This window comes from Nematostella vectensis, chromosome 5, assembly GCF_932526225.1.
Source record: "Nematostella vectensis chromosome 5, jaNemVect1.1, whole genome shotgun sequence".
Classification (NCBI taxonomy): domain Eukaryota; kingdom Metazoa; phylum Cnidaria; class Anthozoa; order Actiniaria; family Edwardsiidae; genus Nematostella; species Nematostella vectensis.
Genome location: NC_064038.1, coordinates 14,269,790 through 14,296,589, shown reverse-complemented (window position 1 = coordinate 14,296,589; position 26,800 = coordinate 14,269,790). Strand labels below are relative to the sequence as shown.

General features: G+C 40.2%; 1 protein-coding gene across 3 annotated transcripts; it reads left to right on the top strand.

Moving 5' to 3' along the window:
- Positions 1-66: 66 nt before the first annotated feature.
- LOC116613566 (amiloride-sensitive sodium channel subunit alpha) lies at positions 67-25,908 on the top strand. 3 transcript variants are annotated; one of them, XM_048727803.1, is made up of 14 exons: positions 67-123; positions 373-411; positions 6,697-6,986; positions 7,764-7,872; positions 8,024-8,216; positions 8,483-8,628; positions 9,463-9,626; positions 10,599-10,706; positions 18,033-18,153; positions 20,605-20,677; positions 20,936-20,993; positions 21,447-21,508; positions 22,399-22,474; positions 22,549-25,908. In XM_048727803.1, exons 3-14 carry the CDS (start codon positions 6,723-6,725, stop codon positions 22,909-22,911), a joined length of 1,737 nt encoding a protein of 578 aa, XP_048583760.1. In that variant the 5' UTR covers positions 67-123; positions 373-411; positions 6,697-6,722; the 3' UTR covers positions 22,912-25,908. The 3 variants fall into 3 exon arrangements, with proteins under 3 accessions (XP_048583760.1, XP_032230014.2, XP_032230013.2); XM_032374123.2 differs by lacking the exons at positions 67-123; positions 373-411 and adding an exon at positions 4,260-4,470; XM_032374122.2 differs by lacking the exons at positions 67-123; positions 373-411 and adding an exon at positions 4,859-5,048.
- Positions 25,909-26,800: the final 892 nt, after the last annotated feature.

The window sequence follows — 26,800 nt, the reverse complement described above, 5'->3', positions numbered from 1 at the left end:
TGATATCTATTTTCATCTAATACCCGTATAACCACGAGCGCAATCCCCTCATAACCCCTCACTTCGCTACATACGGAATACCTGCAAGACAGGCAATCTCAGCCCCGCGAATACACATCTCGGGTATGTACACCCTCCTTCCCACACATCCTACATACTAGCTATCACATTAAGACACCCGTATTCTCTCCCCTTCCGGGCTACATGCATAATTTCCCACACTTATTTATCATTTAATCCACCACATACAGCCACTAGCCAGGACCACCACATGCACCATTTTATCCACTACACACTCCCCCCTCCTAGCTCAGCCTCTATCCTTTTTTTCTCTTTACCTCATTCCCCTGCGCGCTACTTTTTACTTTTCAGACCAAGCCATGTACTCAGGCGGAGCCAGGCGATACACAGGTTTGGCAATTGCATGCACCACGCTTCACTAGAGGCATTACTAACGAGCGTGTAGGGGCGGGTGATGAGGGCCTTATCATTCGAAACACGCTTCATATACGAATCATCTCCCTAGTTTTTTCCCCTTTTTACTCCCACCATCATCGCCGCTTTTCCCCTAGCTTTCCCCTAAGTCCCCCCGCTTTAATCTCCAGGTTCGTATATGACCAACCAATAGACCTCGCCCCCTGATGAGAAGTCTTGGTTGGCGTTATATGCCTTTAGTTCTACATTTCGCAGAGCTCTTTGAAACGACCTACACACTTTTGTCTTATTGGTTTATTTTGTTATGTCCATTTTGCATATACATGCCGGTTGTTTTCTTCGTGCCTTTGCCTTTTCCCCTTATCTCTTACCACCGATTATCGCTTCATCTGGGGAAAACTATCCTTCCTGTCTTGTTAACGTTTCAGCGTCATCTCCACTCTCACCGCGCTCCCTTTGTCGCCTCCCGCGCCCCTACTTCATCTTCTTCTCGCCGTTTTACTAGCATCAATTTCCATTGTCCGCAATACCCCCTTTCACCGCTACAGTATTTTTTATCTTTTCTCGGCGTTTTCGCAACACTCATTCGGTCTCTGTTGTTGTTTAATTTCGCCTGTCAGTCATACCATTTACACACTTCATTAGATACATACCTCCACACATACCTCACCCTCCCCATTACCGCTCACCATTTCCTCCCTACAATCCAAACACTTTTGTTTCTCTTATCCTACACATTACTTTCCCACCCTACACACTTTCTCATAAACACTACACAGTCTTTTCACAATATCCCTGCTTATCATTCTGTTCACACTCACATTATCCCCCTTTATCAGATTTTATTAATGCCGCCATCACCTCTTCACATCCGCTACACAACACTCGCCACAAGCTTCCGATTTTAACTGTTTCAATCTCCACATAATACCATATTTACTAACTACCTTCTCCACTAAACAAAAAAAAACCCTTTATTCATAACTCTCATGTCGTTTTATTATCAACCCCATCTCTTATAACAACCTTAACCGATCGTCTCATAACCCATAATCCTAACCACCCGTACATAACCTGACAGAATAACTTCTCCGTTTATTACAATCATTTGAGATTTGTTTTACATTCTTTTCTGTAGAATGATTTTGTTCCGATACACAACTTCAAGCTAGTTTCCGCTTTGTTAATTGCTTCACTAACAATTTATTCATCTAATCAGGCACGAGGTCACTCGAGTTTTAACAAGCAATTATCTCCGTTCCTATAACACGTACGACCTCATTATGAATGGGGGAGATCTGTTTTACATTCTTTTCTGGAGAATGATTTTGTTCTTATACACAACTCCAAGCTAGTTTCTGCTTTGTGAATTTCTTCACTTACAATTTACTCATCGGGTCAGGCACGAGGTCACTCGAGTTTAAACAAGCAATTATCTCCGTTCCTATAACACGTGCGACCTCATTTAACACTCTAACCTTTTGCCATCGCTGTTAGAGCCCTTTGTCTTTCATGTTACTCCATCAATACACATATTTTCCGTGCAAATTCGCATCATTCACGTGAACTTGTCTATTTCATGGTAACGCATCGGCTTGTGTCAAAGCGTTCGTTCGTTCTAAATTTGGTCGCATAATTAACTTACCGAATATGCATAAGTGCTACGTCACTTCCGTTCTATTCTTAACACAGAAAAGTTAGTTTTCTTTGTTTTCTTTAGTCTTATAATATTATTTCTTATAATATTTCTGCGCTACAATTTATTTTACAATTACTTTCGCTGTAATAGAAACTATTCTATTATTTTTGGTGGTTTTTTGTACACCTTTTGGACATATTTCCTGTTCATTTTTTACATCATTTAGGCATTAGATTCATACTCCATATTGTCATAGTAACGGTCATGATATACTATTTCATACCTAATAGTTCCCACAACTACACCTACTCCACATCTCCCCCACCACCACTCTTACCTATACACCATACCAATTTTCCCCCCACCAACACAGCCATTAGCCATCTCCATACCACACCATATTATTACTATTTTTTTCTTTTTCACCTACCCACCACACACTACCACAACCTATTCTATAGTCCCACTTTATCGTTTCACCACCCCCCACCACCTACTAGTCTAACCTATCCACCTCTTCACCGTAATTACATTACTACCATCTCCACTCTGCATTGCCTTACTAGCCATCCTTCACCATCACCCTCCAACATTACCATACGTCATGATCATACCCGACCCAAACCAAAAAGTCCAACACCTTACGATCACCTAACATCATAACGATACATCATCACCCACATGTACACCATAACCTCACATATTTTAAACCGTCCTCCGCACCACCACCATTTTAAATCACATAGACCCATCAAGCTAAATTAAAAGCCTTATCTACTCCACATCCCCCTCACCACCACTCTCACCTATACACCGTACCGAAAAAAAATTTTTCACCACCAACACAGCCATTAACCATCTCCCTACCACACCATATTATTATTACTATTATTACTATTATTATTATTTCACCTACCAACCACACTACCACAACCTATTCTAAAGTCCCACTTTATCTTTCTACCACCCTCCACCACCTACCAGTCTAACCTATCCACCTCCCCACCGTAATTACATTACTACCATCTCCACTCCACATTACCTTACTAGCCATCCCTCACCATCACCCTCCAACATCACCATACCATACGATTACACCCACCTCACTACCACACCACTTTAGGCCCCTACGTCTTGGTACGAATACCCGATCCAAACCAAAAAGGCTATCTTTGCGCCAAGTTTATTATTATTATTATTATTATTATTATTATTATTATTATTATTATTATTATTATTATTATCATTATCATTATCATTATCATTATCATTATCATTATCATTATCATTATCATTATCATTATCATTATCATTATCATTATCATTATCATTATCATTATCATTATCATTATCATTATCATTATCATTATTATTATTATTATTATTATTATTATTATTATTATTATTATTATTATTATTATTATTATTATTATTATTATTATTATTATTATTATTATTATTATTATTATTATTATTATTATTATTATTATTATTATTATTATTATTTATTTTTATTTTTTTTTTTTATTTTTCACCTACCCACCACACACTACCACAACCTATTCTATAGTCCCACTTTATCTTTTCACCACCCTCCACCACCAACTAGTCTAACCTATCCACCTTTTCACCGTAATTACATTACTACCATCTCCACTCTACATTACCTTACAAGCCATCATTCACCATCACCCTCCAACATCACCATACAATATGATCACACCCACCTTATTACCACACCACTTTAGGCCCCTACGTCTTGGTACGAATACCCGATCCAAACCAAAAAAAAATTAAATTGTATTTCCGGCTGCACAAAGGCCAACAAAAACATGATAATTATATAATAGTAAATAATTAATTCCTATGGTATATAGAATGCTGTAAACATTTTCTTCTGCATGCAAACCTCAATATTTTCCCGTAATATCCTTTGCGAAGATACATTTTCCCGCATTTCCGGCGCTTTTTGACCAGTGCTTGTTTTCTGGATGATCTTTGCTGAATCTTTTCGATACCAATAAAATTAAAATACGTAATAAAATTACGAACAGCGTTCTCATTTTCGCTATTTTCCTAATCTTTAGAATAATAAGATAAGTGTCATAACAATTACATTTACCCTTTACATAACTGTGCCGTTGTCTTGGTTACAGATTTCAATTACCTCGTAACTAAATTATTCATCAAAAAAACAGAAGGCCCCTCGCTTTGTATTTAAAGGAAATCATTTCAAAAGAGGAGAGTAGAGGTAATAAATGCCATCTCCATCCATTTTCTCAAGTGTGCTCTTAGAGATCACCGTCGCCATGAAAGTCCCTTCTTAAGACCGAAAAATCAACGAAATTTACTACAAGTCACGCAGGTGTAAAGAATCCGAGATCTAACTCTCGCAGGTTAGTGAAGCAATCCGTGCCTTGAGAGGATAAAGTGTAGATAGGTCGAGTCAGTTTGCAAGTATCAAAACTTCAATACTTTGCCTCGCCGGTGTTTCAAAACTTAGTGAGATTTGTTCACACTAAAGCGATAAAATGTTTGTGTTTTTCTATATGGTGTGAAGTTTTAGTGTGATAAAGAAGTATTAAAAACAAAAACATAACATATTTATTCTTTTCTCTTTCACTACGCTCAGGCGAATAGAAAATATTTCTAGTTGATAAATAAAAACAACAACAAGCGTTGAGGGGTTTGGCACGTGTGCCGGCGTCATTTATTTCTTATACATGAGCTTCTAATACATACAGTGCGTTACCCTATCGGAGTCTCGAGTTTCGTTTGTTTACTTTGCGTCCTTTACAGACTACGAGGAGCGGTCGCTGCGCTCCTCATAGTCAGTCAGTAGTCAGCGCATGGTAAACGAACGAAGCTCGAGACTCTGGTACCCAGGGTAACAGTGTGTATACTGACGGGCAGAAATACAATCATCAGAGAACAAGGAAAATTTAACTCGGTTACAAGAAGTGTGCGAAGTCAAGTAAGCAGTGACCTTGAATACATTACGCTGGAGCAATTTAAGCGCTTGAGCATCCCCGTGGGGATTGTTGAATGAAGTTATGCCAACAAGAAATTCTAATTTTACTTTAGTTTTGTCTCCTAACCTTATCTTGCCTTTTCCCCCCTTTTTTTAACGCAGTGGCTATATGCCCGACAATCGGGACATGTCTTGGATGGACTAAATGCCCGACAGTTTTAAATTTATTCAAATAACCCAGTAAACTGTCTTACTAGTGATTTCAATGTATTCTATATTTGTCGAGAATGGTAATTTTAATAACACTTTTAAGTTATATTTTTCTACGTGTCTACAGCTCTCAATTTACGAAAATATCACGGCAAACTGTCTCCCTAGTGAGTTCAAAGTATTTTATATTTGTCGAGAAAGGGTAAGCGAATCTGAATTCAGATTCAAATAAAAAGAAAAGTGATACAATTCATTAAACATATCCCATACATACACCGAAACTCGATTTTGATTCGCTTGCCCTTTCTTATTAAAAATAGGAAATGTCAATCTGATAACGATTTTATAGTGTATATAAGCAAGGAAAAACATTCAATTCCGACAGCATAGCTCAATTAATTTAGAATCGTTTGCCCTTTCTCGACAAATATAGGATACTTTGAACTCACTTGGTTTAGAAATTATTGGCTTATTTGAATAAATTGGAAACTTTAGGGTATTTAGTCCATTGAAGACCTATCCCGACAGTTGTAGGAGATAAAATCCAGTGTCACTTTGATAATTATTATAGGTTATTTCACGGTTGGTGAGCGCGTACGATTTTTATCCACGAGTTGTGTAAAACAAACGAACGAGCGCAGCTCGTATGTAGAGTCTTAAAAACAAGAATACAAAGGGAAAACCGAGCGAGATATAAAGCTGTAAAACGCTATCTAACATCACAGTCTCGTGCGTGACATAAGCGAGACAGATTCATTTCAATGTAAGTTTCTGTCTGTCTTCAACTGAACTGTCGGTCGAATAGCCAAGTTTAATAAAATGTTATGTAAGCTTATTATTAAATTCTGAGTATGTACACCTATTTCAAAAAAGTTTGACGATAAGAGAATGGAAAATGGAACAAAGTTTGGCAAATAATAATGTTTCCTTGTATTTAAAATTCGTTTATTCATTACAGGAACCTCGCTACAAACTTAATTTAGGCTCACTGGATGTCATTGTATCAACAGTTTCCATTGTTTTCTGTAGGGCTTTATTTCACGTACAAACCTCATTAATAGGCAAGTAGCTAAGAGCCCCGGGGGGAGGGGGAGGGTTGATATTTAGCAGGGGAGAGCGGGGCTGATGAATTGAATTGAATTGCTCATTATAAATGCGAGGATGTATATAGATACATCCCGTTGAAGCTCGTATGCATCCCTTGTATTTATAATGAGCAATTAAACCAATTCACTACCTGCACTCTTCCATGCTGAATATCAAAACCCAACCATATGGCAAGGGTGAAGGTACCGAAAATTAAATTCGAAAATACCAAGTCTTTATTTAATAATTAGTTCCAGACTGTATATTTCTAAAGATTTTGCATACGACATTCTTCCCGTGCGCAAGGAATTCTGCGCGCAAGAAATGTTAAATCATTGTACATCTTTCCCCATAGATGGCCATAAATAACCTAGCTGATGTATGTTGAAACTGCCATGCAATAAAGAAATGCTGCGTAACACAGACCCTACGGAGACGGCTTTGGAACAAATTAATCAGTTCCTTCAAGAGACTACTGCGCATGGCTTTGGGCAACTAGGCGCGACCGCTGGCTCAAAATGGCGAATCTACTGGGTGATGTTTTGTCTTGCGGCTTACTGCGTGTTTGCGTGGCAATTGGTGGGCCTTGTCAATCAATACAACAGCAAACCAATCAAGACAAGAACACAGCTGAAACATGCCCAGGTACCGTAAACGTTCCCCCTATTCTCTAAATTCAAGAAATAAATTCTCAGCAGTGGCTGATCCAGGGGGGGGGGGATTGTTTGCGTGGATTTACCAACCCACGCTCATGGTTGTAAACTGTATGTCAAGTAGGGAATTTAAGCAATTACAACGGCGACTGCAGGGAGAACGAGTTTCGAAAAAAAAATATTTAATGCCTTGTGCCCATTTTTTCTTTAACATAGCGAAGAAGGATAATATAGTTTTCAGCGCACACGACCCCGCCCTCACTAAACCGTGAAACTTAAAGTTGTCACATTAAAAAAAAACGGCTGAAGTATATCAGGCAAAATCCATTTCAGAGTGCATTTCAGGTCTGGCTCTTTGAGTTTTCCATTGTTTGCTGCCGTTGCGGTTCGTGTTGCCGTCGTCGTTGTCACCAGTTCCGGAGGGCCGAAAGGAAACCTCAACCGACAAGAGACAAAAGAATCCGCACTATTTAACTGGCCATCCGCTCTAAATTATCTGTCACAACCTGAAAAAAATTCTGATAGACACGCTGCTTTTAAAATTTAAGTTAAATTAAAAGTTAAAAATCATCGGGGATTGTTACCTTATTGACCGGAAGTAAACTGGTGACAATGCGGCTTTAAATTTCCTCGTATCTCTACTATGATTGGTTGTCATGGTCGCATGTAAGGCGCATCAGGTGGGTACGTAGATACTCTCGGCCATCTATTCCTTATGTAATAAGCACTAATACACCGAGGTACTAATGATAATTCTATTCTGTCACAGAAACTCGATTTTCCGGTAGTGACCATATGCAACATGAACGTACTGCGAGCGAGCCGGTTGCCTCCCAAACTACGGACAAAATTCGACGAAATCATCAACATTACAAAAAGTGAGCTTGATGTTATGATGCGATAGAACAGACTTCGCTTCCCGGCCTCAAATATTAACAAATCCCGTTCCCCATTTTGCAAGTACAGGAACTTATATAACCCATATCTACTTACTTGTTAAATCTAATACCTATTATATTTTATTATTAGAAACAAGTTCAAGAAAGTCCAGCAATTCAAGAAATGCGTTTGTTGATCCCCAAGATCTTTCCTTCGAAGAAACGAAAAAGATTGAAATTTTACACGCCGTGACGACTCACGATAACTACAGGGAACTCGTGTCCGCTGCACATCAACTTGAGGACATACTTCTCTCGTGTAATTTCAATGGTGTAAATTGCAGGTATCGGTGCAATTGGTGGACTCGGGATGTGATAAATAATTATATCTTATGACATTCTTTATACTGCAAATGTGCTTTGGGTGGAAAACCTTTTCAGGAGCAGCTGAAACTATCTGTTTTCCCGTTTCAAAAATCCTTAATCCACCTATGGAAGGTGAAGGGGCGAGGGGGGGGGGGGGAGGAGTAAGATTTATTTGTTTAGTACGAATGAAACATTTTCGTACCAGTTCTCTTATTGATAATATTGGATTATTATTGAATTATAGAAATTCCAACGACCCAACTATACCTACATCTTGGACACAAATCTGGAACGATAATTTTGGAAACTGTTACATGTTTAACTCTGCTCAAACACACAATGGCGAAAAGGTTGATCCGTATTCGTCATCCATACCAGGAGAGTCGAATGGTGAGATATTGAGAGTAGGTAAAAATATCTGGTAAATGGATTTGTTAAAAATTAGGTCTATTCCTATCTTTTTGGGAACCAAAATGTGGGTCATTTCTTGATTTAGTCAAATACAATCCTTTTCACATTTGGTTGAATGCAACTGAAAGTCCTTCATCTAGGGCTGACTCCGCAACTAAAGCTTTTTTTATTTAGTACTTACTCTGTAACTGAAAGTCTTTTTTAGGGCTTACTCTGCAACTGAAAGTTTTTCATTTAGGGCTTACTCTGTAACTGAAAGTCTTTCATTTAGGGCTTACTCTGTAACTGAAAGTTTTTCATTTAGGGCTTACTCTGTAACTGAAAGTCTTTCATTTAGGGCTTACTTTGTAACTGAAAGTTTTTTATTTAGGGCTTACTCCTGTAAATGAAAGTCTTTTATTTAGGGCTTACTACTGTAACTGAAAGTCTTTCATTTAGGGCTTACTCCTGTAACTGAAAGTATTTCATTTAGGGCTTACTCCTGTAAGTGAAAGTCTTTATTTAGGGCTTACTCCTGTAACTGAAAGTCTTTTATTTAGGGCTTACTCCTGTAACTGAAAGTCTTTTATTTAGGGCATACTACTGTAATTGGAAGTCTTTTATTTAGGGCTTACTCCTGTAACTGAAAGTTTTTTATTCAGGGCTTACTCCTGTGACTGAAAGTCTTTTATTTAGGGCTTACTCCTGAAACTGAAAGTTTTTTTATTCAGGGCTTACTCGTGTAACTGAAAGTCTTTTATTTAGGGATGACCCTACAACTGAAAGTATTTTATTAAAGCCTGACTATGCAACTGATGAAAGTCTTTCATTTAGGGTTGACTTTGCAACTGAACATCGAACAAAACGAGTATTTGGAAGGAATTACTGAGGTTGCTGGGATAAAGGTGTCCATCAGTGACCAAGGGGTCTTACCCTTCCCCGGACAACAGGGCATTAGAATCATGCCCGGTCAATCTACGGAAATACAAATGACAAAGGTTAGTGAAGCTCAAAGTACAGGGTATTAGAAATCATGTCCTGTCGGACTACAGGTACACAAATGACCAAGGTAAATAAACTAGAAGTCACCCTCGATCACTAGAAAAGGGGACCTTGTTTATGTCAAATGTCACTTATAAAGAAGCTACAACCGGGCCAATACCTTTTATCTGTAAATCTATATTGCAAGGCGATAATGTGTTAACCTTTAATAATGCGCTCCTATACACCCTTAAAACCATTTCCCTCGACCGTTTTTTCACCACATTGAACGTGTGGACTCAAGTACGTGCATATCACTTAAAGTCCATATAACCTTTTAGAGTTGATAGATTTGGTCTTTTTTATATTTATTTTTATTTTTTCATCTTCCAAAAGGTATGTGGTTCGTATGGACCCTATAAAACGCGCGAATAACTCAAATCTATAGTATTGAGGTATTTTGTTCAACCTTCGGAAAAGAGGCCGTGAACTGAAGGGCCCGGGGCCAGTCATTTGTGACGTAGATCGAGATGTCACACAAATTACATGAGAAAATATATCCGCACGCTAAAGGCTAAAGATCGTTGTGTGGTTACAAGTTTTACCGTCATCTTTATATCTTAACCTGGTAATGATTATTTAACTTCAGGAAACAAATCTGCAAAATTTAGCGGATATTTTGTAGTCTATGAATTGTTTTTTTTGCATTGAGCGCGCGCTGCATTCGCAATCATAAATGGCGACATTCTCACAAGCGCGCGCTGTTTTAAAACCTACAACAAAACGATATTTCCTTTTTTCGCATATAATTCTCTATTTTAAACTATTCTTCGCTTCATTGTGAACTTTAATTATTCTACAATTTTTTTGATTGAATTAGTTCATTTATTCTAAGGGTGGTGTTACGCATGGGGCACCGCGTCGAGTGGAAATTTTAACCCCTTTTTTATTTATTTTCTTTTTTTAACAAAATGGGCCCGCCTTTTCAGTTACAGACAAGGCGTATCGACCCATTCAAGAATAGGAGCTGCGAAAACAGTAACGAAATGTCTGACAAGAACTTGTTTTTCGGCTACAACATGAGATATTCAAAAATGGTAAGTACTAAATAAGCACTTGCTACATCACATGCTCTTACTATGCCCCTTCGGTGTAAAACAGATGCCAAGAAAGATTCAAGCGAGACATAGTTAGGGAGCGGTCATTAGTTACTGGGGGGGGGGGGGGGGGGGAGGGCGATTTTGCAAAACTCTGGGCTCAAAAATTTTGCCTCCTCCCCTCAAATCTAAGCCCAAAAATCGTAACCCCCCCTAGACAGGACGCCCCGAAATTTGCAACCCCCCCCCCCCACCACCACCACCACCACCACCACCTCCACATTTTTATATACAATAATTATGTCTCTTTTAAAACAACAAAGAGTTGAGAGCTATATGTAACCTTTACTAAATTATAGATCAGCTAGCATGGTAATTTTGTCCTATTAAATTTAAGTATGAATCTTCACTTTCGCTTGTTTAAGAGTGGCACAGAGATAAACGAATACCGGTTTCGCTAGAAAACGTACGTCGTCGACGACGTTAACAAAGACATTTGAGTCTTTCGTAACCTTTTTGAGATGTTATGCATTGTTCATTGATTGATGTTACCATAGAGATAGCGTGCTTGCCCGGGAGAGCGCGCCGAACTTGTCGAGCTCTGTTCTTGAAAGTAAAAGCTCAGTGTTGTGTTTAGATTAGCGCTCAGAATTGTGTCTTCAAGACTTGACAATTGGCGACGAGCATCTGGAACATGTTCTTAAGCGATGAGGGAAAGGATTTGGTCGAAATAGAACAAGAGAAACCCTAAAAATTGAGTCAGAGATGGGAGACACGGCGACATTCGGTTAAGGTAAACAAGTTTCACCCGGGCGGCGACTGGGAGTACACTGAACAGTTGGATTTTTATTTCATTGCGAACAACGGAAGAGAAGACCAAGAAAGCAATTGTTTTAGCTAATCTGAATCCCGATACGTTCCAACTCTTGAAGGATTTGGTACAGCCTTCGAAACCGAAGGACGACACGATAACGTATGATGTTATTTTGAAAACACTAAAAGAACACACGAAGCCAGAGAAGTCTGCCCTTGTGGCGCGATACGAGTTCAAAAACCGTTATCGCAAACCAGAGGAGTCCGTAAGCGAGTACGTGGCTACGCTGAAGCACTTGGCTGGAGATTGCAAGTTTTCCGATGAAGTAAGAAGCGAAAAATTGCGAGACAGGTTAGTGTCTGGAATTAGAGACGACAAGATGTTGAGAGAACTACTGAAAGAGAAACTCGTTGACTTGAACTTTGAAAATGCTGTGCGAAAGTGCCAGGCGGTCGAACAGGCAAATAAAGATGTCTTGGCATTTAGGACGGAAGTGTTCCATTCCGAGGTAAATAAACTGGAGGGAAATAATGGCCAAAAGCAAATTTTCGAGATGGAGATACCACAGGGAACCCTAGCAAACCACCCCAGAGTGCTACAGTTTCGAAATGTTACCGCTGTAACGGGAAGCACGACCCGCGGTCCTGCGTTTTCAGTCAATCCAAGTGTTTCTCCTATGGCAAAATAGGGCACATCAAGAGAGCATGCCGGCAGGTCAAGCCTAATGAGAAACCACAGGCAACCCATACAGGGGTTCAAGGTTATGAACGAAAACTGTGGGAGAGAGGAAACAGAGGGTGACGATGGGTGGCATGAATTGTATGAAGTGGGCTTCTAGGAAACCCTTCAGTGTCGACATATTGGTAGAAGGGATTGGGTTACAAATGGACTGGATACTGGGGCTGCTGTCTCAGTTATAAGCGAGGCCAAATACCGCGAATGTTTGCGTCATGTGCCCCTGGAACATACTGATCTAAAACTACATACCTACACAGGAGATAACTTAGTTCCGCTTGGAGCCATAACAGTCAAAGTGCGCTACGGAAACCAAGATACTTCCCTTCCCTTATATGTCATTCCCGGGAATGGACCCACCCTGTTCGGCAGGGAGCGGCTACATTCAACCACCCTGAACTGGCCCTTGTTTAATCTATCCGCAAGCAAGAATTTAGAGGATGTACTTAGCAGCAATGCTTCAGTTTTCAAGGAAGACCTTGAACACTTAAGGGCATCAGGGCTAGTATCCAGTTGAAAGACGATGTTGTTTCTAAGTTTTTCGAGGCTCGCCCTGTTGCGCTGGCCCGGATGCCTGCTGTGGAGCGTGGTTTGGAAGCTTTAGAAGCGCAAGGAATAATTAAGAAGGTGGACCACTGTGACTGGGCGGCCCCAATTGTAACGCCATTCAAGAAGGACATAGGTGCGGGTCTGTGGAGACTTTTTAAAAGGTCACAGTCAATCCCCAATTGCGAGTGGACGAGTATCCACTGCCACGCATCGAGGAGATATATGCTAGCTCAAGTGGGGGGAAAAAGTTCTGTACACTAGACTTGAGGCAAGCATATTTTCAGATGGAGCTGGAAGAAGACGCCAAGCGGTATTTGACGATAAATACAACACGCGGCCTCTATCAGTATCAGCGACTTGCATATGGCATCCCCTCAGCTCCAGCAATCTGGAAGCGGGCGATGGACCAGGTCCTACAAGGTATACCACACGTGCAGTGTTACCTTGACGATATAATCATTACAGGCTCCAGCCCGGGAGAGCATATCTCCACTCTGGAAAAGGTTTTGGGCTGGAGGACTTTGGCCTTAGGGTCAACAGAAAGAAGTGCACATTCATGTGTGATTCAGTGGAATACTTGGGTCACATAATCTCTGCGGATGGTCTCCATTAGTCCAAGACCAAGACTGAAGCTATGACACAACTCCCCAACCCAGAGAATGTTGGACAGGTGCGCTCATTCTTAGGAATGGTACAGTACTACTCACGATTCTTGCCTGATTTGGCAACTCACCTAGAACCCTTACACCAGCTACTACAGAAGGGCGTGTCGTGGGTCTGGGGTGTTCAACAGGAGCAGAATTTCAGGAAGGTCAAGGGCATGCTGTCGGAGGAGCGTGTCCTTACACACTTTAACCCAGACTTACCCTTACCGTTGATCCTCGTCTGCGACAGTTCATCTTATGGGCTAGGGGCGGTCCTGTAACATGTTTTAGCAGATGGCAGTAAAAGATCAATTGCATACGCATCCCGTCATTGAGCAAGACAGAGAAAAAATATGCTCAAATTGAAAAAGTGTCTATGAGTTTGTACTGGGGCGTGCGGAAGTTTCAGATGTACCTAGAGGGGCGGAAGTTCAAGTTGATTACGGATCACAAGCCTCTTAAGTATATCATGGATCTCGGAAAGGCAGTTCCAGTTACCACGGCAGCACGACTGCAGCGATGGTGTCATCATCATGTGGGGTAACAGTGTGGTGGTGCCACCCAAGCTTCGGCGGCGAGTTCTTGACATACTACATGAGGGTCACATCGGTATTGTGAAGATGAAGGGAGTAGCACGGTAATACATTTGGTGGCCACGTATCAACAATGAGATTGAGGCCACCGCCAAGCGCTGCGCTCAGAATTGTCTTCACACGATGGGCTCGCGGGCGCACGAAATCGGCGCTTTCAAATGACGGCAGATTTCCCCACTTTCGAATGCATTTCACTTCCACGGTAACCAAAGGCGCGTTCTGTAAACAATGCACTGCCGATTGGCGCGAGCGCTGAAATCAGACCACCAAAGCAGCACAAATATTGTATCTGATGTTAATAAAAATCCAGGATTCAAAAGAAAATTTCATTGTCTTTCTCATGAGAACCTCTTTTTTTCCCCGTAAGTCCTCTGTTTTTCAGAAACTGACAAAACTCTCGAGCGTATGATTGTCAATCGATCAGAATTTTCTGGCGAGTGGGATATCTACTCGAGCGTCCTCTGTAAAAACACGAAAAAAAAACCTATCAAATCAGACAAACAAACAAAACTTTCATGAACATTTTCTTTGTTATGCTTCTCTGTGTATATGTCTTGAAAATCAGCTCGTCTAACCTAAAGCTTTTCAAGTTATTAAAGTTTTTGTGAGGTTCTCTATTTCGCATCTAGTCGAAAAATGAGATGGTTCGAGCGTATAACGGGGATCGAGCGAATGAGTATCGATTTGATATCTAAATGAGATTTTTGGCCGATAGTATTTCGGCAGAGGATCGAGTAACTATTGATCTGTCTTTCCGGAAATTTCTCAGCCAAAGGACAACATGGCGACTGTTAATCTCTGCTTTGAAGGGATAAATTTTCGCGCGCGTCCAGCGTTTCTCGAAGATGTGATGTCAGGACGAATCCGCAAGGATTGAATGAGTACCATTTTCTTTTTTGATTTTCATTGATTTAAAAATCCTGAAAGAACAAAATGTTTAATATAGATTCAAGTAAACGTTCTATAAAATCCATCGACTTTAGTTTGGTTTTTGTGAAGTTATTAGCTTTCAAAGTCAGAGCAAGCGTAATTCTCAGCCCACTTTGCCGTGGTTCCCAATTGTTCAACCGTAGGCCCACTCTATTTCATATATTCATAAATTCTTATTTTGTTATTTGAGTGTTTTTTGTACTTCACCCGCTAAAACCTGAACAGAGGGAAATTTGTTTACTTAAGCTATGTTCTTGTTAACTCTTCCATCCTAAATCAGCACAACTAATTCAAAACAAACGATATTCCTGGATTGAGTTTGCTCTTAGGGCTGGACCCTTCACAGAATGTAGTTGTAGAATATCATCTGAAGGCTGGATGACACTTGCTTGTAGGTTTTTCCTTAGGTTTTAATTTAACTTTTGGAATGTGGAATATGGAAAAAGGATGCCCTTTACTTTACTCCTATTTCTTGAGTGACCTACTGTATGGAGAACTTGGCAGGTAGGCATGCTTGACCTCCCCCTCTTTATCTAAAAAGATTCCTTTGCATAAAAAAATATATGAGTACTTGGTAGCAGCTACTGCACAGCTGCTCTAGAAGCTAGACTAGGAATTTGTCAAATCAGTTGAGTAGACTAATGTGTAGACAAAAACAAAAAGGACATGCATCACTTACGTTATCAGGAACATCCTAAAAAATTGTCATCAGTTTCTTGAAGCACTTTAACACCTCCTCAGTCTCAAAGATTCTGTTTCTATTTCCACTAGACTATGGTCTTTACCACAGCGGTCCTTAGTCTTAGCCTAGTCTGACAGTAAGGACAGCTGCACAAAATACTTTGACATTGCATCAATGGTTATGTAAATGATGTGTTTGTTCATAACAAACCAAAACTGATTTTAGGACATGTAAGGAAAACTATGTTCACCTGTGGCTATGCCATCCTCTATCACTTTTTGGTAATTTGTGGTTCCTTCTTATGATTTTGAGAGTCGGGTAAACAAAAACCCCCAGGATTCAAAAGAGGATTAGTTTACACTAAGTTTGTTTTTGCCTTGCTTTCTATTGCTCTTAGTGATTTATATAGTAGGAGATAGAAGTTTCGTTTCTAACTCTTCTTTTATTGATAAATAACTCAATAATAAAGTTTTGCTGCTGTAAAATTAAAGCAAGCTCTCCTGTACTCACTGTATAGGGCACCAATAACTATCAATCAAGTCTCACAACTCTTAATTAATAAATACTCGGAAAATCTAGGGGCATATAATTTTTTAATTGATATAGTTGAATATATTTTGGTTGATATAGTTCTTTGGGGATCATGAACTAGAGTTATCACCTTTTATGGGATTCACAAGATAAGGCATAGAAGAGAAAGACGGCTAACAAGGACTTGGAATAGCAAGTAAAAATAAAGCTTTTTTAAGTAAAAGCAATCCAGAATAATAAAAATAGAGAAATCATAGATTCCACTCAGACAATAACAGGTATTCTAAACCCTTGTACAGTTGTTAATGAAATACACCAGTACAAGCCAAGTAGCTTGGAAGGATTTCATGAAAAAGGTGGACTCATGTATCAAGGATTTTTATGACTGCTTCAAGCTGCAAAAGAGTAAGTGGATTTAAAAGACAATTCTAATACTACTATTTTTGCTTAGGAATATATTTTTTAGAGAAAAGATAAAGGCAAGATAAAAATTACTTTCTTGCCCAGTCATAATGAGATGCTTGGGATAGGAATTTAGCATTTTATAAATTGTTCAAAAGGGAGTGATGCTCGAATTGTATAGTACAAGGTTGTTATTAAAATATGTTAAGGGGTTTGAAATATACAGTACCGATGTTTGGAAAACAGTTACATGTAGATCAATTAGCAAAAAAACATCATGTAAGACATATTATTTAATAAATAACAGGTATTCTATTACAAATATCACCATGGACCTTTTGGTAAAAATTGAAGCTAGAATCCACAGAGCATAAATGCTTTAAAAAACGATAGAATAATAAAAAAAAAATTTACATGCTCACAGACTTTATCCTTCTAAGGAAATCTTCCAGAGACTCCTTCCTCGGGGATCTGTTCCATTGGGCCTCAATTTTCGTTCCTAGAGAAACAATCACATTGCAACTTCTCTTGTGCAGCCTTGACAACAGATTGGTAAGAAAATATGCGTCGCTCTTCTCGAACCCCGACAAAATTATTTCTTCAGAGAGACTCAAGCTTGTCATAGAAGCCCATTTTTTTTGCTGCTTTGTTTTTTATCTTCCACTATTAGTTGTTTTCCTTTCTAAATCCAATAATTTTGACAAAACTCCTTCGAACAGCCTTTGCCGCCATTTTTAATTCCGAGTGTTTTTGGATGGATAACCGCTGGTTTTTGCGGGCTCGCGAGAATACGAAAGCGCCGATTTTGACCACTTATTAGCCCACCGTGTCAGGACTTGACATAAAGTATTCGTTTTGCTCAACTGATTCAAACATGCAGCTTTGTCTGTCAACCATGATAGGGATTCTCAAAATGTATCTATATAAAGACAAAATTGGTACCTGAACAATATAGAACTAGATATACAATGGTAGGAAACATTGTAAACTGAATAAAATATTAAGTTCATCAATGACCTTTAATGACAGCCCCCCAAAATGCCCCCCCCCCCTCCCCGACTCACGTCTGACTCACGCAGACAGGAATACATAAGATGGCAATTCTATCATTAATATGTTTACCAATCAGGGTGTTTCGCATGAAGCATACTTTTTCATCTTAAGCTGGTACTTTAACTTCTCTTTTTCTTTGGACACTCCATTACAAAAAAGCAGCAAAAACACCCTAAGCGTTAGACCCACCTGAGGGATAGCATTTTGTGGTGTTTTATACCCTAAAAGATCAGCCGATCGACACCGTGTGTCTACTTTTCTGGAGAGTCCCTCCTCCACCTCGCCTACTAGGGGGCCACTGCCTGACTGACCTCTAGGTGGTATTTTTTTATGACATCACACTCTGCGGAACACTGTTATTCCGAAATGTAACCTTTCGTTTCTGTTTTGTAGGCGTGCAAGTACTCCTGTCTGAACGCGAAAACAATTGAGAGGTGTGGCTGTACAAATTACAACACCCCTGAGTTGCAGAAACGGAATATCTCCTTATGCAACAGGCTAAATAACGCAATAAGTAAGTGTATGTATGTGTTTGGGGTGTGTGAGGAATGGGGGGTTATGCGGCTGTTCTAATAAACTATATATATATCTATCTTACAACACCCCTGATATGCAGGAGTGAGATATATCATTATGCAACACGCTAAGTAGCACCAAAGTAAGGGGATGGGGGAAGGGAGGCTGGGTCAAAGTGACTCGTGGTTCTATGCGATTTAAATTTGCCTCGACTTGGGTTTTTGATTTTATCCGCTCGTGATTTGAATAAAACACAAAGATATTCCGAGGCATAAAACAATCGATTGTTTGGTAGCCTACTGTTGCCGTTTGTTGTTATTGTATACTCTTTCTTTGGAAAGAAAACGCGAATGATGTCGTATGTCGCGGCCGCGATCGTGGGTTTAAAATTTGATGTCTTTTTGCGCTTTCGCACAAATACTTAATCTTAAAGCCGCATTGTCACCAGTTTACTTCCGGAGGTCCGACGGATACCTCAACCGTTAAAAGACAAAAGAATCTATTAGAATCCGAGATATTTAACAGGCCATCCGCTCTAAATTATCAATCACATCCTCAAAGAAACTTCCAATAGACACACTACTTTCAATATGTTGAAAAATCATCGGATATTGTTAGGTAATCGACCGGAAGTAAACTGGTGACAATGCGGCTTTAAGGCAGCTGTAACAGACAATTTTAAGAAAAACATGCACATAATGCTCAACACCTACTCTTGAGTTTTTCATCACGTTGGCCTACGAATCGGGCGTGTCTTCAACAGAACGAGCTGATGATTAGCGGGGTATCACGATGTATTTTATAGCATTAGCATTCTATATTTGTCTTCTGTTGTTTTGGGTTTCCTGTCTATCCAGCCCCTCTAGCCTTACTGCTGACCCTTATCATCCCTCCCGCCACCACAACCACCCTTCCTCCACTAAGATGAAGCAAGCCCACAACAAGCAACCCTCTCCAGCTTTTAAATAGTTGGCTATAACTTTTATTTTAATTTCTGTGCAGTTGATTGTCTGAACCAAAAAACACGTGTTTTTTGTGCAGTTGATTATTGAAAAAAGCTGAAGACACGTTCTTTTCGTGCAGTCAATTGTCTGAACAAAACTTACGACATATTATTTTGTGCAGTTGATTGTCTAAATAAAGCTTACGACACTTTCTTTTGTGCACCTGATTGTCTGAACAAATCTTACGACATGTTCTTTTTGTGCAGTTGATTGTCTGAACAAAACTTACGACACGTTCTTTTGTGCAGTTTATTGCCTGAACAAAGCTTACGACACGTTCTTGTTGTGCAGTTTATTGTCTGAACAAAGCTTACGACACGTTCTTCTTGTGCAGTTCATTGTCTGAACAAAGCTTACGACACGTTCTTTTTGTGCAGTTCATTGTCTGAACAAAGCTTACGACACGTTCTTTTTGTGTAGTTCATTGTCTGAACAAAGCTTACGACACGTTCTTTTTGTGTAGTTCATTGTCTGAACAAAGCTTACGACACGTTCTTTTTGTGTAGTTCATTGTCTGAACAAAGCTTACGACACGCTCTTTCTGTCCATTGGATTGTCTGAACAAAGCTTACGACATGTTCTTTTTCTGCACCTGATTGTCTGAACAACGCTTACGACACGTTCTTTTTGTGCAGTTTTAACTAAACAAAACTTACGACATGTTCTTTCTGTCTAGTTGATTGCCTGAACAAAGCTTACGACATGTTCTTTTTGTGCAGTTGATGTCTAAACAAAGCTTACGACACTTTCTTCTGTGCAGTTGATTGTCTCAACAAAGCCTTCGACACGCTCTATTTGTCCATTTGATTGTCTGAACAAAGCTTACGACATGTTCTTTTTGTGCACCTGATTGTCTGAACAAAGCTTACGACACGTTCTTTTTGTGCAGTTCATTGTCTGAACAAATCTTACGACATGTTCTTTTTGTGCAGTTGATTGTCTGAACAAAACTTACGACACGTTCTTTTGTGCAGTTGATTGCCTGAACAAAGCTTACGACACGTTCTTTTTGTGCAGTCCATTGTCTGAACAAAGCTTACGACACGCTCTTTTTGTCCATTGGATTGTCTGAACAAAGCTTACGACACGTTCTTTTTGTGCAGTTAATTGTTTGAACAAAGCTTACGACATGTTTTTCTGTCCAGTTGATTGTCTGAACAAAGCTTACGACACGCTCTTTTTGTCCAGTTGATTGTCTGAACAAAACTTACGACACGCTCTTTTTGTGCAGTTGATTGTCTGAAGAAAGCTTACGACACGCTCTTTTTGTCCATTGGATTGTCTGAAAAAAGCTTACGACACGCTCTTTTTGTGCAGTTAATTGTCTGAACAAAGCTTACGACATGTTTTTCTGTCCAGTTGATTATCTGAACAAAGCTTACGACACGCTCTTTTTGTCCAGTTGATTGTCTGAACAAAGCTTACGACACGTTCTTTTTGTGCAGTTGATTGTCTGAACAAAGCTTACGACACATTCGAAGACGGCTCCTGTGATCGGGAGTGCCCACCATCCTGTTCGTAAGTAGATGCGATAAGTGAGCTTTAAAAGAGCACTCTAGCTATACACACATCGGCACCAGTCGACACAAGGGCCGACAGACGGATCCGGGACCGCACATTGGAGATTGGCATCACGCTTAAGCCCGTTCGCAGCTTAGATACAACCTGAATATATCAAACGCGGTGTATATCCAACACTTTGTATTAGTCGAAGTCGCCCTGCAGTTAATTGCCGATGAACTCTTAAAGCAAGCTTATTGATATGGTGTTTTGCAGGGAAGTATCTTTTGACTTGACCATATCATCCGCGAAATGGCCAGCGAAGTCATACGAGGTGAGTCATGGCGGTTTAGCCTAACCCCTAGCGTTCTCTCGGGACTCCTGTGGTTGGCTTGGAGGCAAGAGGGACTGGGGCTATGGAATCCCGTAGCTCAGTTTGTTAGCGCGTCATTGTATGGGGCACGTGTATTGTACACGAGTTGCGTCACAACAGAGCTGAATACCAAGGTGTCCTCTTGGAATGGCTTTTACACCGAGAATTCACAAAGATTCGCAGAGAATCGTCACACAGACTCGCAGAGAGTTTATTCGTCTTTAGTAACAGCCATTTAGAATCGTTTTTCACTTGGTTCCTGAGGCCTATCCAAAATACCACAGGCACTCACGCGTGCTCGCCCTAGTCTCGCATTGACCATATGTACACTTGGGACGTTGGATGCGTATGTTGGATAGTGCGTCTAGGCTTGTCGATTCTGCGGGGAAGTTAACGGAGGAGTTTGTTTAACAGAAAACAGTGTTAAAGACCCTACAGACGGAATACGGTATCAACATGACAAAGGAAGAAATGTTGTGAGTACTACTTGATCGAAACAGGGGGGGGGGGGGGGGGGATGCGTAGCCTGAACCCTTCTTGTATTTAAGTGTGGGGGAGGAGGAAGCCTTTTTTTTTTTTTAAAAAAAAGCTGATGAAATCCCGACTCAAGAAGATGTGTGTGGATCAACCCATTGTTACCCCTCACCCGCCAGCTACGGCCCTGTGCGTCCCGAATTAAAGTTATTTCTGTGAAATTGAAGTTATGACGAGATTCTCTATATACTTTTAAAATAAGATCTTCATCATGTCGAGTCAAGATTCTATACCAAAATTGGGCTTATTCCACCTCGTTTCCTTGCTGTTGGTGGCTAAATATGCCTATTTTTTAAGAGTTGCATTTCTAAATAAAATAACAAGCTCATAATCATAATCCTTTGTCAACAGGTCAATATTTTACCTGGCTTGTTGTTAGTTCACAGTAAACCTATTGTAGCCTGTTTAGCTCTTTCAATGTGCATCATAATATTGAAAACTGATAAACAACGACTAACTTGGGCTAGATTGGGGTCTGAAATGGGCATACTGAAAGTGGTTTTAGATTAAGTAAATCTACTGAGACTTGTTTAGCTAGTGTTATATGAACATGTTGTATAGAAAAGGGCAATTAGATCGTTTTAATGCAAAATCCTTAAAAAACACAATTCTCTTCTTTGAGAAGCAAAACATGTAATTTCACTTACATACGAGGGCTAAATGAGGCAATCTTCGGACATAGTTCCAAGTCTAACCCGATCTATTAGCAAGGGCGGAGTATCTTTTTTACATGATAGTTGTATTCCATTGTTCCTCATAATTTTTTGACTATGAGATACGCCCGCATGTGTCAATAATGTAATGCTTTATACTTTACATTGTTTTTGTTTAGTGACAACATTGCACAAGTCCATGTGTACTACGGGGAGCTTGACTACTTACTAGTTCAGGAGACGTTAGCATACACGGTATGGTCATATCAAACCTGCCTGCCTGCCTGCCTGCTTCTAATGAGAATCCTTGCTTTTTTTTTTCTCTCTAGTTCATGAGCCTGCTATCGGATATCGGGGGTCAGATGGGGATGTGGATTGGAATCTCGGCTTTAACATGCGCAGAGCTGATCGAACTCGTCTGTGTCATCCTGGCGAACATGAGTAACAGATCTAAGAAAATAGTACACATTAATAGTAATATAGGGTGTTTTCGACCTGAAAAGTTGGGAGGAGTCGAGACAATAGAAAAAGTAGGAGGAGTGAAAACAATAGAACAGGAGGTGCAAGGAGGAGTAGGAATAATAGAACAGGAGGTGCAAGGAGCAGTAGGAACAATAGAACAGGAGGTGCAAGGAGGAGTAGGAACAATAGAACAGGAGATGCAAGAAAGAGTAGGAACAATAGAACAATAGAACAGGAGGTGCAAGGAGGAGTATGAACAATAGAACGGGAGGTGAAAGGAGGAGTGAGAACAATGGAACAGGAGGTGCAAGGAGGATTGATGAACAATAGAAAAAAAGAATGGGAGGTGCAAGTTAAATCTAGTCTCATAATGACGGTTATGTCGCATAAGCGTCAATATGAGGCTTTGTTTTCGATAACACCGAAAATTATTGTTTACGAAAGGATTAATACATAGATTTAGGCACTGCCAAAAAGCGGAGCTCCAAACGACAAAATCTTTTCTTATTTTCGCTTAATAATTAAAAAAAATATTAAACATTATTATTATTTCTGTTTTTGACGAAGTCAACGATTTCACGCGACAAACTTGTTATACCCCCTTCTCCAACATCTACATGACACATAACAAATTTAGTTGTCATACGATGTTTCGGCGATGATGTCACATGAATGACGTCGCGTGACCATCTCACTGCACCCCACTTGAAACATTCATCACACCTACCGAGTTTTGTTGTCACACGATGTTTCTTCAATGAAAAATAAATATATTTTTTATTAGATGACGTCGGCATATTTTTGCTTCTTGTTACGCCATTGATGACGTCACAATCACGTGACCATATTGGTGCACCTGTTGACACCTTTATGACACATACCAAGATTGGTTGTCATGATGTTTTGTTTATGAGATATGGTTATTTTTGTTCTTAATAAAATCGGAATAGTTTTGCTTTTAGTGACGTCCTCGATGACGTCACAAATCAGCTAACCATATTTTTGCACCCCCCGTGACACAAACATGACACCTGCCGAGTTTGGTTGTGAAATGTTTTTTTCAAGAGATATGGATGTTTTTGCTTTTAATCACGGTTTTTGCTTGAAGTGACGTCATCGATGACGTCATACAACAAGTTGCCATATTGTTGCATCCCCCTTGACACCTTCATAAAACCTGCCAAGTTTGGTTGCCATATGATGTTTCCTTCGTGAAATATAAATATTTTTTTATTTTGATGACGTTAGCAAATTTTTTCTTCCATTGACGTCAACGATGACGTCACCAGTCTCACATGACCGTAGTTTTGCACTTCCCTTGACACATACATGACAACTGCCAAGTTTGGTTGTCATACGATGCTTTTAAAGGACGAACGGACATCGCGTCACGAAAACTCGAGTCGGTGGGTTACCAATATGTGTTACCATATTTGTTTTATATACCACTTTTTCTTATATTAGGTATGGAGCTTCGCTATCATTAGTTTCAATAACAATAGACGCGTGGAACATTTTGAGGTTATTAAGCATATCACATATACCCAGGCAAGAAAAAGTATATCACATCCTAAAAAATGTCTTCATAAAAAAAAGAAAAAAAAGTAAACTTATATTTACTATTCTAATACGACCCTATAGGGTATACGCTATTTAAATGGGCTATAGGTAGCTCTAAGTAGGCAGGCCCTAATACCACAGTCAATAAATCGCTTGGATGATCACTTGGATGATACGTGTTGCGGGTAGTATATTTATCTTACAGCATGCTTACATTTTGCGTAAGAGGGATCGACAAAAAAGCGGAGATACACCATGTTTAGTATGATTTTTTTTTTTAATCCAAATTGGGTAGAATAGAGACTACAAAAAAAAAATCCCTCTGTGCTTTGTTTTGCTAAACGCGAGCTATGAACCCATTCTATTCTAAAACCACCCTGAAACTCGGGGACAGTGGAATGTTTCCCGATCGAAGCCTATATCGACGTTTGAGTTTTTCGATCATAGACCCTAACTGCCTTGTGAGCGTCATCGTCCAAAATGCTTTTAAATGTAACCGTTTTTACTGGACTTGAGGGTTCATCGGGTGTATATTTCAAGGGTCCAGGCAATGATGGGAATGGTGCCCTGAAACTCGGGAAAAGTGGAATATTTCTCGATGGAAGCCTATACTGACGTTTGAGTTTTTCCACCATAGGTTGGTTCATAGCTTGTTCTTTGGTCAGTTCCTCGGGCCTATATTCCAAGGGTCCTGGCCATGTTGGGAATGGTGATATGGAAGGACCAGGCTGTTGTTCCGTTCTTGCAAAATATGGAATGGTAGCTGGCTCAGAGGGTGCGACCACTAGAGGCGTACTTGGTAGAATAGGGGACCTAGGTTGCTCTACGGAATGGTCGTGATGTGTTTGGTGCTTCATTAGTAGTAAATCATCCTGAAGCTGTGTGTATCTGGTGACTTTTTCGCTTTTCCCTATATTTTTATTGTAGAGGGTCTTATTCATCTTGTCTTTCAACTCTCTAATGTGCTGTTCTTCGGGGGAAACTTCCATGTTTCGATAAAGAAGAAATTTTAAGACCTCGTGTTCAAAATCCTTCTCGTTTTCTGCTTCGATTGCCGTTTCACCGGGGAGAACGTTTGTACGCAGTCTGCATTGGTCGCTCGTTGCGGGTTTCAGATCCACAAAAAGGTACCCATAAGGTCTTCTAACGGTTTCCATCCATGTTTCCATCTCGGATGATCTGTCATGGAATTTACATTGCAACACCATATTCAATAAAGCAATGAAGTGTCTCTACGGCCTTCGGGTGCTGAAGAAGAGCGGTCTCGCCTCCGAAGACCTAATCACAGTGTACTGCTCTAAAGTATGCTTCACTCTTGAGTACGCCTCCTCAGTATGGGCTGCCCTGCCGAATTACCTCAGTGAGCTGCTTGAGTCTGCGCAGAGGAAGGCCATGCGCATTATCTTCCCTGGTGTGGCCTACAGGGATGCCCTACTCCGTACGAGTCTCGAACCACTGTGCACTCGAAGAGAGGTGGCCTGCCACAACTTTGTTCATAGCTGTAAAGCCCGAGGTCTTCTGTCTGGGATCTTCAAGAAGCCGGTGGTGACAGACCACAAGTATAAGCTTAGATCAGGTTCACAGTCGTGCCACGCCACCCTGGGCAGAACCGATAGGTTTAACAACTTTATTACTGTAAAGTATCAATAAATATTGTGTTGTTATTATTAGTAGCTGCTATTTGTTGCTGACAACCAGTAATTCAGTTACGATTGCAATTGGTTATCAAAAACGATTGATTGATTGATTGATTTCTTCATATTTATCTAGGAAATAGCTTGTATGTCGTGGGTACATTTGTTTAGCCAAGGTTGGGACTTTGGTCTCTAGGATTTTTAAACAGTACCAAGTACTGACTATTCAACGATATGTTGCGGCTGACCCTGCCTTGGTGGAATAGGTTTTGGACGATATAGATGACAGATAGGTTTCTATAACGATGATGATGAGGTTTCGTACGTTGACATCAAAATAAGAGTCAGTTTCTAACTGAGCTGGGATTCCATTGACAAACTCTATACCCGGCACAGACAGGGATAGGGCTGTATAGGCGGGTTGCCACTGGGAGTAACACCCAAGATTCGTTGAGGAGGGGGTGAAATTGTTTGTTGCGCATGCTCTAAAAGTTTCTGAACCCAGACCGTTTTGCCACTCCCGGTCATCCCCACAACCTGACAGATAAATGGGTGTTGGAGTTGAAAAAGGCCCACAGTTTTCTTTTACATCTCTGTTTGGCACCATATGTTTATGGCGAGAGGATATCTCCTGCTGAAGCCAGAATTTTCTTTATTCCCCGTCCATTCTATGAGCCCTTTTGAGATGGGATGAGAGATTTTGCTCTTGCTTAGCACACAAAGCCGGGCACAACCTTCCCATGCTAAGATTTTTAGTGAGTGTGTCCTTTTATAGTTGGTTTAGGGTTGAGATAGATCTATAGCCTTGTTAGAAAAGCTCTATAGCCTAGCCTCTATAGCCTAGTTAGAAAAGATCTATAGCCTAGCTCTATAGAATAGCGCTATAGCCTTGTTAGAGAAGCTCTATAGCCTAGATGTATAGCCT